Raw genomic sequence first — 13,347 nt, forward strand, 5'->3', positions numbered from 1 at the left:
CATCTTTGACCCACTTGGTAGTGTTATTGGTAGGAAAACAATATTGGGAAAAGGGAAGATTGGGGAAGGGGCAAAAGGGTCTTTTCAGTCATATGTTCATGAAGAAGTTGGGAATTGGATGGGGAAGTTGATAAAGTAGGTCAATATCCTTTATAGTTTGTCTCTAGAGAGCAAAATTGTGAAGTTGGTGAACAAAGGTTTAAGACAAAGATATATGGTGGAAGAGCACACACAAGGTTCCCTACCCACATCCAAAATTTCAAAGCTACTTCAACTACATGATATATATATATATATATATAGACGCTTGGGGGCTTTTTGATTGTTCTAAAAATGAAAGAAAACATTTAAAATACCCAACCACAGGAAGGCATAGTCTAGGGCCACGAATGCCTCAACCCGTCCAAAAAACAAGTAGACAAACGTAGCTTCATGTGTCCTTAGCCCAACATTCAGCCCGAAGCCCATGACACCTCTGCGAAACCTGTATTGCATGCTAGTACGTTCGAATGATTCTTATAATTATTACTTTTTAGAATTGGTTACTTATTTGAATGATGGGTGTCTTTTTGAACTGGTTTTACAATATGATAGGAACTCCAAAATTCTCAAAATTTCTTTGGTAGGTCATAGTTGAAGCAAAATTAAGGTTAGTATTAAAATTGAGAAGAAAACTAACAAACGTGCATTGAACGGGCATGAAACAGAGATCTAATGTGTCTCCACGCACGCTTGACTTGCGCACCACCACGCAGGGGTAGGTATACACTTCGAGTTTGGTAGACACAACTTACCCTCAAAATTATGTGGAGACAACACATGGCACGTGTGGAGTTGTGAGACATCATTCGAGTTGAACGCAGTTCGTCGGGTTGGACTGTCGGTTGAGTGCAGATTGGCGGTTTGAACTTGGACCTGGATGACGTGCCTCCATTGGCGAAATGACGGCTGCTCCAGTCGTTCATTAACATGTGTCCAGGGCCGACTAACACGTGCTTCCTACTCGGCTGGGCGACGCATGTTTGACAGCCAACGTGACCTGCGCAAAAATTTTCCAGATTATGATGAATTTGCACATTTCAACCTATTTTCGTAACATTTTTATAAATATTTGCTCATAACTTGGATCATATTTGCCCATAACTTGGATCATATTTGCTCATAACTTGGATCAACACGATTTTCACCGAAGTTGTAAATATCTAATCCATCTTTACGAACATATTTTTCTCGTAATTTATTTCCAATCACAACAACCAATTATTGAGTCGAAAGTTGATCTAAAATTGTTAAACTTACAATCTTGCAAATTCTTGACGTTCCCCGAAACACCGCCTTCCCGTCAGAATCAACTTTGACTTCTTTAAAAAAAAAAAAAACTTGTGTGAAATCCCTCCAATATGAACATACTAAAAATTTAGATATTAATTTAAAAAAAAAAAAAAAGTTTTGAATTCGATGAAAACGAAATAAAGAACTCAAAACGCTTACTTTCGAGTTTTCCTCGATTCTTGATGGAATTGAGTGATTCAAAAGCCCATGATAGTTACTCTCAACCTATTGAGCAAGTCTTCTAAAGAAACTCCGACAAAATTTCGACTCTAAATGACTGTTTGGATCGGATTTTGACTTTCTCTCGAGAACCATAAACCTCCATTTCATTTTATCTAATTAGGACTAATGCAGACCAATAATTAGGCAAAGGGTCGATTTACCCCTCGGGTTGATTTTAACAATTTTTCCAATTTTCACTATTTAGTTTTATAATTTTCTTGAATTCCCGGGATTTTTCTAAGAATTTTTCTCTTCTACTTCATCTTGAAATTCTGTCATTAAGGCCCTCAATAAATTCTCGAAAGTTTGACATTCTCTTGTCCACTTTTCTTACCCAAATTACTACATTGTCTCGACAAATAACTCAACTAACCCATGACTCGGACATTCACTCACTAAACTCTATGGATATTAAAGACATATCAAACCTCATAGTCCTCTTGTGAACACTTCCTCGAGTTCTCTGTCCATATACATGTTTCCAACTCTAAGGGTGCTCCTAGAGATACTTGCCTCTCGCTTGTGATGTTTCATCTCCCCTGGATTTAAGGTCACTACTAGGGCATAACCATCTATCACAGTGTGTTAACTGTTACCTAGGTTCTAAGGTTTTAATCCAAGTGCACATGTCCATCTTCCTAGCATCACATGTGCTTCTACATAAACTGAGGAGGCCTAGGTTATCTCAATCCCTAGATCTCGTACTTGGGATCTGCAATGAAGTTGTCCATCTTCATCATCTTTGTACTAACCAACTTTGGCGTTAACATTATCAGTCCGTTAGGCACTAAATCGTACTTGTTGACTATCTTCACATCCTATTTCAGTTCTAGGAAGGTTACCTAATTCTTGGGTCTGACTACCACTAGGTAGTACTTCATTAGATACACATTTGAATTGGTAGTATCTACGTCACTAAACCACTTGGTAGTACTTCAAGTTGCTTTTCTACTAAATTGTTTCATGCCTCTTAGCATGTATGTGTCACAATGACTAGATACTATATAAGTAGCTCAAATATTGGAAGGTCGTCTCTATACTCTTTATCCACGCTTATCCCGATTCCTGAACTTGATACCACATGACTAGAGAATGCCACTACGAACAACCAAACTCGTCACTTCGAGAACTTGGTGTACAACTAGTGAGCTTATAACACCATCACAACTCCCCTTAGGTGTTCTCAGTGAACTCCATCTTGGTGTGCACTGGTATATAGTCAAAGACGACTATGATGACAGTGTCAAGAAAGTCTCATCAATATTTAGTTAGTCTAAACCTAAAACTTGTAAGGCATTGATCAGATTGAAGGACTTAACAGTAATCTCTCCTTACTCATGACAACTTTTGAAAGCAGTCTTCGGTATGTCCCTCTCTTTGATTCTCATACAACGTTATCCTGACTTTGCCAAGACCTCACAGTCTTTACTGCCTCACCAAAAATAACCTTGTAGTTTCATCTCATGTGGCTAACATAGGTCTTTCCTCACAGTGAGACGGCCTGTCACATAGATCGCTTGAGTAATAATACTCACAAGTTAAGTACATACTTTTTGGGAGTAAATGATTCTTGCATAAGTCCTCTACGTCCACCTCGACCCGACCAAAAAGGGGGCCCAAGTGGTGTGCGAATCGAATGGTGGGTCCATACTGGCATGTGTGGACCATGTGTAGGAAAATTAAGTACACATCCCAATTTCCCATTAGGATAGCCGCTGTAGGAAAATAGACTGTTATGATAGGTCTCAATCATGAATTACATGTGTTTGCATTCAACCCCAATAGTGGGTCAATTAGTGAGTATTTCTCTAAATACTCAAGCCACATGCTACTTCTATTTCAGGTAAAGGCAAGGCATCCCTATACGTTTGACGATGACATCGCAACTCGAGACCATGACACATGCATAGGGTAGTCACATTTATTTTCTTAGACTTAGGCTAGAATATGATGTTTTTAATTTAAACGTTTATTTAGTATTTTATTGTGTAAAAAAAGTTTTTGAACACGTAAGTCCATGGTACTGTTTTGAAACAAAGTTTATGTTTTATGAAGAAGTTTAAACGTTATTTTCACATAGAAAGGATTACGCTATGATGATGGTAGGGACTCTAGGTAAGTAGAAATCTAAGGTCGTTATAATTGTTGCTAAGAGTGCTCCCAATTCAAGTTTATGACACAATAGACTTAGACATATTAGTGTCAAATGAATGAAGATGTTGGCTGCGAAAGAAGTTTTAGAAGACCTGAAATCTATTGATATGGGTCCTTATGTGAGCTGCGTATGGGCAAACAAAAACGAGTTAACTTCACAAAGGCTGTCAAAGAACTAAAAAAAGTGCGGTTGGAAATGGTTCATACAGACATTTGGAGACCATCTATAATTCCATCACTCGGTGGATCAAAGTTCTACGTCATCTTCATCAATGATTTCAGCAAGAAGGGAAGGATTTATTTCCTAAAACACAAGTCAGTTGTGTTCGACACCTTCAAGAAGTGGAAAGTTAAAGTTAAAAATCAAACCAGCTTGAAGATTAAATGTCTGAGGTGTGACAATGTAGGAGAGTACGACAAGTCAGAATTCAAAGTATTTGTGCAGATGAAGACATTAAATTAACAAAGACAATTCCTGATAAGGTAAGATAGAATGGTATCGTTGAAAGGATAAACAACATATTGAATGAGCGTGCAAGGAGTATGAGGATTTATTTTGGATTGCCAAAGGCATTCTAGGCTGATGATGTAAATAAAACAGCCTGCTTGATCAATAGAGGGTCGTCAGTGCCCTTGGAGTTTAACTGAGAACTTTTGATTGCACTATGTATGTTCATGTTGATCTAGAGAAGAGAGAACAACTTGACGTTGAGGCTGTGGAATTCTACTTCACAGGCTATGGTTCTAACACGTTTAGGTACAAATCATTTGGGATGACAAGAACAAAAAAGTTTCGAGACATTGTGACATGAATTTTGATAAAAATATCCGATATATGGACAAAGAGAAGAAAGGTTTCGAGACAACGAAGCAAGTGGTACTTGAGGTTGAGTTGCAGAAAAACTCACATAGTGATATTGTAATAGATACTCAAGAGACTTCTAAGGTTGTTGCTGAGGAACCAGAGGTGGAACAAATGACACTTGAGCAAGTGTTGAGAAGATCATCCATAACCATCAGAGTACCAAATAGACATCGACTGATTAAGAAGAACCAGAGTTCTTTGATGAGACCCTACAATTGGAGGATACATCTAAGTGGGAACAAGTCATGAATGATGGGATGAGTCGGGTGTCTAGATTTCAGAAACATGTTGCTCTTTCATCTAATGAGGCTAAGTACGTGACAATAACTGAAGCTGGAAAAGAGATGATATGGATGACAAACTATCTAGAAGAATTAGGCCAGAAACAGTGCAAAAAGATTCTTTGTATAAATAGTAGAGTGTCATACAATTGGTAAAAAACTCGGTATATCATTCAAAGACAAAACACATTAAAAGACAATACCATTTCACTCGAAGGTTATTGGAAGAAGGTGATATGTGGTTCGAGAAAAAAAATAGAGAGTACAAAAAATCCAACATAAATGTTGACAAAATATGTTGATGTTGGAAAATTAAGGTTGTCCAAAGCCTTAACGGGTCGGGTGGACTAATAAATGAATATAAATCTGGGAAGATATGGTAGATAGTTATATATAATACAGAACTATGTCTACTAAAACTATATATATAGTCTAGATTGTGCTTTAAAGAATGTCGGGTTTCTACATTATCTCTGTTCTCTATTATTGTAGAGTCATCCATATAAATTTTTAACCAATATTTCTCTTTTCATTTTCTCTCTCATGCTTTTTATGTTCATTTAGATTGAATGTGTTGTTGTCCGCTCCTAACAGCTTCTTTCAAAAGGGCTTCCGCTTCAGGGGTGAATGTCTTGGTGGAAGATATTATTTCTTGAAACCGAGGTTTATTCGTTTTTACGTAAGTACGTAACTCAACGATAAATTTTCTTACTTGTTCAATTTGTAATGAATCAAGATAACTATTCGTTCCAGTATAAATAGTCATTATTTGTTCTTCTACCATAAGAGGGGCTGATTGGTTGGGATTGTTTGAGCAACTCACATAATCGTTGACCTCTTGCCAATGGATTATGAGTGGCTTTATCGAGATTAGAAGCGAATTACTTTTAATTTGACACATTGAGCCAATTCCAATTTTGATTTGACGGCTATTTGTTTATGACTTTAATTTGAGCGGCAAATCCTACTCTAGAAACGTAAATACCCACATTAATAGCAAGTCTGATTTCAGCACTGAATAGGTACGCAGATAAGAATATTTGTCCATCGGTAATGGAAATTACATTAGTAGGAATATAAGCTAAAATATCTCCTAGACGTATTAATAAGTTGATTTCAAATAAACCGCTTAATAATTAATAATTTAATTATATTTAAAAATCAAATGGATAATAAAGAACAAAGGATCATTTTATTTGTTTATTTTTATTGATTACATTAAAGTTAAAAAATCTCACACTTCAATAATTGTATTACATTCAATATCCAATAATTGAGATAATAATTCTACTAAATTCCACGTTTAGAAAATAAAATTATTCAAAATTCCAGCTGTAAAATTGGACTTTCTTATCAATTTTTTTGAATTCGAAATAATATTAAAAACGACACCGTTCCTTCACCACTCATTTTCCCGCCAATTTAGTTTTATGATTATTTGAATTCAGACTACGCCGAACACAGAGCTGCAGAAGCTGCCACGTGTCAACTCTGAAGCAAATTCAAATCCTTCTCTTCGCTCCATCTTCTCCAATTCAAAAAAAAAAAAAGGAAAAACCCTAAAAATGCACTGAATCAATCTCTGCTCAATCTTAGTATCTTCCAAGTTCCGTGTGCAACTGATATCTTTCTTCTTCAAGGTCTCGAGCTTTTCATCCATGGCGAAAGTCATCAATCCTTCTTCGCGCTACAGTTCTTACGATGTGCGGTCTTCCAATTCCTCGCATTTCTCCGATCCTTCTTCTTCCTCTGAGTTCAAGCTCAAGTCTCCTATGAAGGCGGATTCGTCGTCTTCGCGCGCTATTGTTAAGAGCAAGGCGGCTGATCTGGCTAGGGCTAAGACGAAGCCGTCGGATCAGAATTTGACGGCGATGGTGAAAAAATTCATGGAGAAGCGATCTGGTTTGAAGCCGAAGACGGTGAAGCATGCGACTGGGTTGGTGATTCCGTCGGATTTGATTGCGGAGGATCTGAAGAAGACGGCGAGGAAGGGAACGAACTTCGGTGGGCTGCATAAGAAGCTGTTTGGGAAGGGAATGGTGGAGAAGAAGGAGAAGGAGAAGGAGGTGAAGGCGTTGACGGAGGTGAAAGGGAATACAAGGACATTGGCGATGGTGCTGAGGAGTGAAAGAGAGCTTTTGAGTTTGAATAAGGAACAAGAACTGGAGATCACCGAGCTCAAATTAGTCCTGGAGGAGAAGTATGGAGAGGTCAGAAGTAGGATTATCTCTGCTTTTTACATTAAACTTCCAATTCTACTCTATCATTTCTGCACTTTTTTGATGTCTTTAGCTAGATTTTGATGTTTTCATCATGAAGTTTGGATGTTTTTCAACCTGATTGATTTTATGCTGAGGATTGAATATTATAATGGTTGGATTCTTCTTAAAGATTTTTGAGCTGTGAATTATGGGGTAGTAATCTTCTACACATGGTTTGTTAACAGAACATTGTTGCTAATTGTTGTTATCAGATTGAGAAGTTGAAAGATTTATGTTTGAAGCAAAGAGAAGAAATAAAGTCACTGAAGAATGCAATATTGTTCCCAGATGTTATGAACTCTCAGCTTCAAGGCATCCTAGAGAAGCAGGACTCAGAGTTGAAGCAAGCCAAACAAATCATCCCCACTCTACAAAAGCAGGTCACTACTCTCACTGGCCAGCTTTATTCCCTTGCAGAGGACCTTGCCGAGGTATGAAAGAACGCTATGTTAAGTTGAACCTAATGCTTTTAACGGTAGATGTCACAACTTGTTAGGAATCACGACTCTTCATAATGGTATGATATTCTCCACTTTGAGCATAAGCTCTCATGGCTTTGCTTTGGGCTTCCCCAAAAGGCCTCGTACCAATGGAAATTTATTTTCCTAAATTAGCCAATGTGAGACTCCCTCCCAACAATCCTCGACACAACTTAGGTCTAGACCTTGAAAGCTTTCATTTCTTTGATATGAACTATGAAATTACAGCTTAAAACACAGCCTCAAATGAAATTTGGACACTCCGTGTTATGTTTCTGGTACCGACTAGCTTTTATTGAATAGGTATTCACTGCTATCTCGAAGGCGAGTTGATTGATTTAACTGATAGAACGACTGGCATTTTATTTTGGGCAGGTGAAGGCGGATAAGTATTCAGGAAAGGGCTGGTTACAAGGTAGCAGTTCTCCTCACACACCAACATATGATCACGAGGATGCTTCTAACCCTTTAGTAAGCACTGAAGATATCCTTGGATCTCATGTTCATCTTTTTAGTGTTGATATGTATTAATCCTGAATATAAGAGGTTAGAAAGACAACAAGGCGGGCCCTCATTATTAGAATCATCTAGGACTTTGCCTTACCAAAACAGTCAATTCATGAACTAGATGCAAATCACTCATCCAGCATTTATGTAATTCAGGAGTTCAGTGCCTGTGATCCAACGTCCCCTAGCCGTCCAGATGACTATTTGCTGAAGGATGTGAATCCCTGTCTAACACCCTATTATGCAACTAAATCCAAGGTATAACTGCCTATCTCTGCCATTAATTTCTCACTTCACGAGTGTTCATTCAGTAATGTAATTAATTGAACTCACTCCTACAGGACTTTGAGGCAATGGGATATGATTCTCCGCGAGATGAAATTTTATCCCATAACAGAATGGAATCTGGTTTTACATCATGTTCCAGGAAATTGTCCAAAAGTTCTGATTGCAGACAGAATTCCAACAAAGCAAAGACTACAAAAACAGCTCGAAGATCCGACGAGGCCAAGTACACGTATGGAAAGCCTATGCATAAATTTTACTGAACCTCTTTTTTTTTTCCAGTTGTAGTTCACATTCTTGATCCTTCTACATAATTTTTTTACCGTCACCTACTATCATTGTATGAACCAATAGAGCTTTAGGGGGGGAGTAATACCATTGTGTACATGCTACATTTGAAAAGCTCATCAATAATCGTAAATGGTTCTCGTTCTTTGAGAATGTTACTATTTTGCATTCAAGCTAAGATCTACACAGTAGCCTGTGTGCCTGAACCAATGTTCCATTGGTATTAAGATTGTGTGTTTTACTTTACTCCTTAATATTTTCTTAAAAGATGACACTAACAAGTGAATGAACAGCTTGAAAGATATTTCAGATTTGAAGGTGCATATCCCATTTCATAAAACCAGGAGGCGGTGACTTAGCCAGAAGCAACCGAATCAGGTTCTCATTTTCATCCAAGTAGTTGTATTGAAGTACTAGTGTGCCATATACATATCCCTACATGTTTTCTGGAAAACAATACTGGCAAACTTGTACAAAGTTGGGATTGGTTTTATTTTTTTAAGCAATCATACAGGCATTCTAAACTTTGATTTAGGACTTCCGTGTTGCCTACTAGGGGAGATTGAGGTTGTGCATAGTGGGGAGCCTGCCTTGGCGTAGGGATAGTCAGCTTGTTGGATGCCATTAGGGGAGCATCTGGCTAGTGCCTAGTAGTAGGCATGTGTGAAGTAACATGGTGACCTGAGAGGCTACCTATAGAGAGCACGGGCTTCTCCATACCTACTGGATCTACCCTAGAGCCCGAGATAGATGAGGGTGGTCTGACTCATCCACAGATGTTTGATGGAAGCAGAATGTGAAAATAGGTAGATTATGAAACCCTAAGTGGGTGAGCTTACCCCCTAGACTTGGTGTATTTAGGCTGAGACTTGATGAGCCCGACGAGACAAAACTTGAGAATTCTAATTAGAAGAAGATGCAATACTTGAGAATTCTAATTAGAAGAAGATGCAATGAGAGATTGTAAGTAGGTTGCTTACCGAGTAGTTTTATATTTTTGCTACTATTTGTTTTTAGGATGGTTCATAGATGGTTTTGTGGGTGAAAGCGTGCAGGCCGAGTGGCTGTAGTGGGGGACCCTTATAGATCCATGTTGAGTGTTAACTGTTTTGTTTTTATGACTTGCATAGAATATGTTTGTAAACTTTGATTTTGAATTATCTAACTGTGTTTGTTTGAAATTATTTCCATAAATCTACTTAACGATCTGTAATCAGGATTTGATTACTTAGAATTCATAAGATTATTGATTCGTATTCACAGTCCATGCAATAAGTGATAAGTATTTCTAACGTTCTCACCTTTGGTCACGTGATTCTTCCCAAACTTCTACTAACTAACATTCTAATTTCCATTGAACTGTTTTGTTTAAGAATTTTTAGTGTGCATTAGGTGATTATTATCTCTAATTTTCCCACTTTATTGGAAGATAAGCTTTGAAACAGTGTAGTTGTGATCAATGAGCACCCGATTATCTCTTCTTTCCTCCAAAATACAACAAAACATTGATTGTATTAGTTGTCCAGACGTAACATTAGCACTCCAAATCGATTCAAGTAGACAAAATGAGCACTCCCTAATAATGGCCTATCAATGGCCTATCAACAGAGACTTCACTATCGGTACAAAGAAATAAANAAAAAAAAAAAAAAAAAAAAAGGAGAGTGAGGAAAACTAGGGTTTGTAGGAGGATGAAGAAGAATTCAAATTCGTTTAATCCGACACGTGAAGAATGAATTTGGGTAAGGATTCTTCTCACGAGCAACTCATTGGATCAAGGAGAGTAGTTCTGGGCATTTGGATCGACAGATTCTACCAAGAAACAACCAAGAACTCAAGGTAAAACTGCAAGTGTTTCGGACTATCTTCAAGATCCTAGATGTATTTGTTGATATTAGGTTCTAATATTTGAATATGATAATCTAGAAGAAGATTCTCACAAGTTCAGAATCTCCTTGTTTTGCAACTGCTTGACATCACGTGCTATAATACTGTCAGGGATCTCTTCATAATATAGATTCTCTCGAAGTGGGATCGCCTCGTGCTCTATGACGTGGGTAGGATCCAAGATGTACTTCCGCAACATAAAAACATGAACACATTGTGCATAATAGCGAGGGTGGGTGGCAGCAGTAACCTGTACGCCACAGGTCCTATCCACTCGAGGATCTCGAAGGGACCTATGAACCTCGAACTTGACTTGCTCTTCTTTCCAAACCTCAGCACCCATGGCCACATTAGAGAAGATGTGATCACCCACAACAAATTTGAGATCCTTCTTGCAAGATTTTGCATAACTCTTTTGTTGGCTTTGTAGTCAGCATCTTCTGTTTGATCTTCTGCACTGATGAGTTTGTAACCTTAACTAATTTCAGCCCCATGAGCTGTTGTGTACCAACTTGTTCCCAAAACATTGGTGTCCAACACTTTCGCTCATACAAAGCCTCAAATGGAGTCATCTGCATCATCGCAGGTAGCTATAATTATAGGTGAGTTTATGAGTAGGTGCTCATCCCCCAACCCGTAAAATCCATTGCACAAGCTTTGGAAGGATGTAAAATCCATTGCACAAGCTTTAGAAGGATCTAATTCAACCTCTCAGTTTTTTCGTCTGTCTAGGGGTGGAAAACTATACTAAAATAGAGTTGCATACCCTACGCTTTCTATCGACTCTTCTAGAAATGAGAGGTGAATTTGATGTCCCAATCTGATACGATCTATACTGGCACCCCATGCAGACTGACTATCTCTCTAACTTACAACTAAGCTCAATAGTTCACACATAATGTGTCGTTGCTAGGAATAAGGTGAGTTGTCTTGGTGAGCCTATCCACAACAACCCAAATCACATCAGAACCCCACACGGTTCTAGATAAGCCAAATACAAAGTTTATGCTCACTTCCTCGCACTTCCACTAGGGTACATTCCGTGGTTGCAACAATCCAACAGGTCGTTGTTTTGGTGCCTTTAGCTGCTGATAGGCATAGGCAAATTACTTTTCCATTCTACATAACCATGTAACCCAATCCTTTTATCGAGGTTTCACTATACACCACGAGATTACCCATCACATCAAGCACAGTGAGAACTGGTGCTATCAATAACTTCTTCTTCAGTTCTTGGAAACTCTGTTTGCAGACCCGAGTCCAAACAAAGGGCTTGCTCTTCTTGGTCAACTGAGACATAGCTGTATATATTTTAGAGAAATGTCATACGAACCTTTTGTAATAGTCTGCCAACCGTAAAAAAATACACACCTTAGAGACTATAGTCGACCTTGGTCACCTCATAACTACTTTTATCTTAACTACTTTTATCTTAACTGGATTCGTAGTGAGTCCCCCTTTAGATGCCACGTGACCCACAAAAGTCACCTCATGCAAAACTCACACTTAGATGCCACGTGACCCACAAAAGTCACCTCATGCAAAACTCACACTTAGAAAAATTGGCAAATAATTGATAACCTCTCAACATCGACAAAATCTTCATTAAGTGGTCCTCATGCTTTGCTCTTAACTTAGAGTACACCAAGATGTCATCATCAAACACAGTGACAAAGGCATCAACATACTCCTTACTTACCATGTTCATCACTGCGGGAGCATTGATAAGATTGAAAGACATCACTGTAAACTCATAATGTCCCTAACGACTCCTAAAGTCTGTCTAGGGTATGTCCTCCTCCCTATTCCTCAACTGATGGTACCTTAACCTCAAGTCAATCTTGGAGAACATCGATGTGTCCTGCAACTATTCAAATAAGCCATCTATTCTCAAGAGGGGATACTCGTTCTTGATAGTGACCTTGTTCAACTCTCGACAAATGTAAAGAACCATTCTTTTTCTTTACATAATAGTAAAGAAGCTTTCCACATTGAGACACCGGCCGAATGGAACCCTTGTCCAAGAGTTCTCATATCTGATCCATTTGCCAGTAATTAAAGGGTTAAGAATAATCCTCAGAAGAGGGCTTGAGAATTTGTTAAAAGTAGTTACCGTTCACCACAATAGTCCAATAACTTATCTATTTCTCGTTTACTCTCTATTTTGCAACCGTATCTGCCACTCTACATATATTAACTCTACATATATTATCAACACACATTTGAATGACACTTAAAACTCACTTAATTTTCAGCAACAAAAGTAACTAAAAAAATATAGGTACGATATGAAATCGATATTTACTTATTACTTACTACTTGTGACAGTGTATACTTGCACTTATTCTAGTGAATTTCACTAGAATTGGGCCATTTTACTATATATCTTGGGCCATTTTACTATATACCTTTCCAAGACACCAACTGCTTGCCCCTCAAACGGTGCATATCCATGAGAATAGAGATTTGTAGGGCTGAAGCATAATCTGGAGGGGCATGGGCTACAACGGATCCCTGGATCTCATCCCTAAGACCCGCAATAAAATGACTGATCATCATCTTCTCTGTGCTCACAAACTCGAGCAAATCTAGTCCGTCTATTGCATTCAATATCATAATTCTCAATAGACCCATCACTCTCGAACAACTCATTTAATGTCGACTTAGTCTTGCGGGTCTTTAGTGGAGTGTTTGCTCAAAGAATGCTAAAGAAAACATTAGCATCTTCTGGCACTCAGATCAATCAGTTCTCAAGAATTATGTCAGATGAACCAAAATGATAAAAA

General features: G+C 38.2%; 1 protein-coding gene across 3 annotated transcripts; it reads left to right on the top strand.

The window, feature by feature from the left end:
• Nucleotides 1–6,375: 6,375 nt before the first annotated feature.
• Nucleotides 6,376–8,835, top strand: LOC111802113. Of its 3 annotated transcripts, XM_023686372.1 has the most exons (6): nucleotides 6,415–6,432; nucleotides 6,479–7,064; nucleotides 7,328–7,546; nucleotides 7,970–8,065; nucleotides 8,258–8,359; nucleotides 8,443–8,835. In XM_023686372.1, exons 2-6 carry the CDS (start codon nucleotides 6,513–6,515, stop codon nucleotides 8,647–8,649), a joined length of 1,176 nt encoding a protein of 391 aa, XP_023542140.1. In that variant the 5' UTR covers nucleotides 6,415–6,432; nucleotides 6,479–6,512; the 3' UTR covers nucleotides 8,650–8,835. The 3 variants fall into 3 exon arrangements, with proteins under 3 accessions (XP_023542139.1, XP_023542141.1, XP_023542140.1); XM_023686371.1 differs by having other exon boundaries at nucleotides 6,376–7,064; XM_023686373.1 differs by having other exon boundaries at nucleotides 6,376–7,064; nucleotides 7,328–7,495.
• Nucleotides 8,836–13,347: the final 4,512 nt, after the last annotated feature.

The sequence above is a fragment of the Cucurbita pepo genome, chromosome LG09 (assembly GCF_002806865.2).
Source record: "Cucurbita pepo subsp. pepo cultivar mu-cu-16 chromosome LG09, ASM280686v2, whole genome shotgun sequence".
NCBI lineage: Eukaryota > Viridiplantae > Streptophyta > Magnoliopsida > Cucurbitales > Cucurbitaceae > Cucurbita > Cucurbita pepo.

What these genes read in the sequence shown, in the direction of transcription:
- LOC111802113 (XM_023686371.1), top strand. Translation starts at nt 6,513, where the DNA reads ATGGCGAAAGTCATCAATCCTTCTTCGCGCTACAGTTCTTACGATGTG. An exon ending in TGGAGGAGAAGTATGGAGAG is followed by an intron (nt 7,065 to 7,327) that starts GTCAGAAGTAGG and finishes TGTTGTTATCAG; the next exon opens with ATTGAGAAGTTGAAAGATTT. An exon ending in AGGATGCTTCTAACCCTTTA is followed by an intron (nt 8,066 to 8,257) that starts GTAAGCACTGAA and finishes TATGTAATTCAG; the next exon opens with GAGTTCAGTGCCTGTGATCC.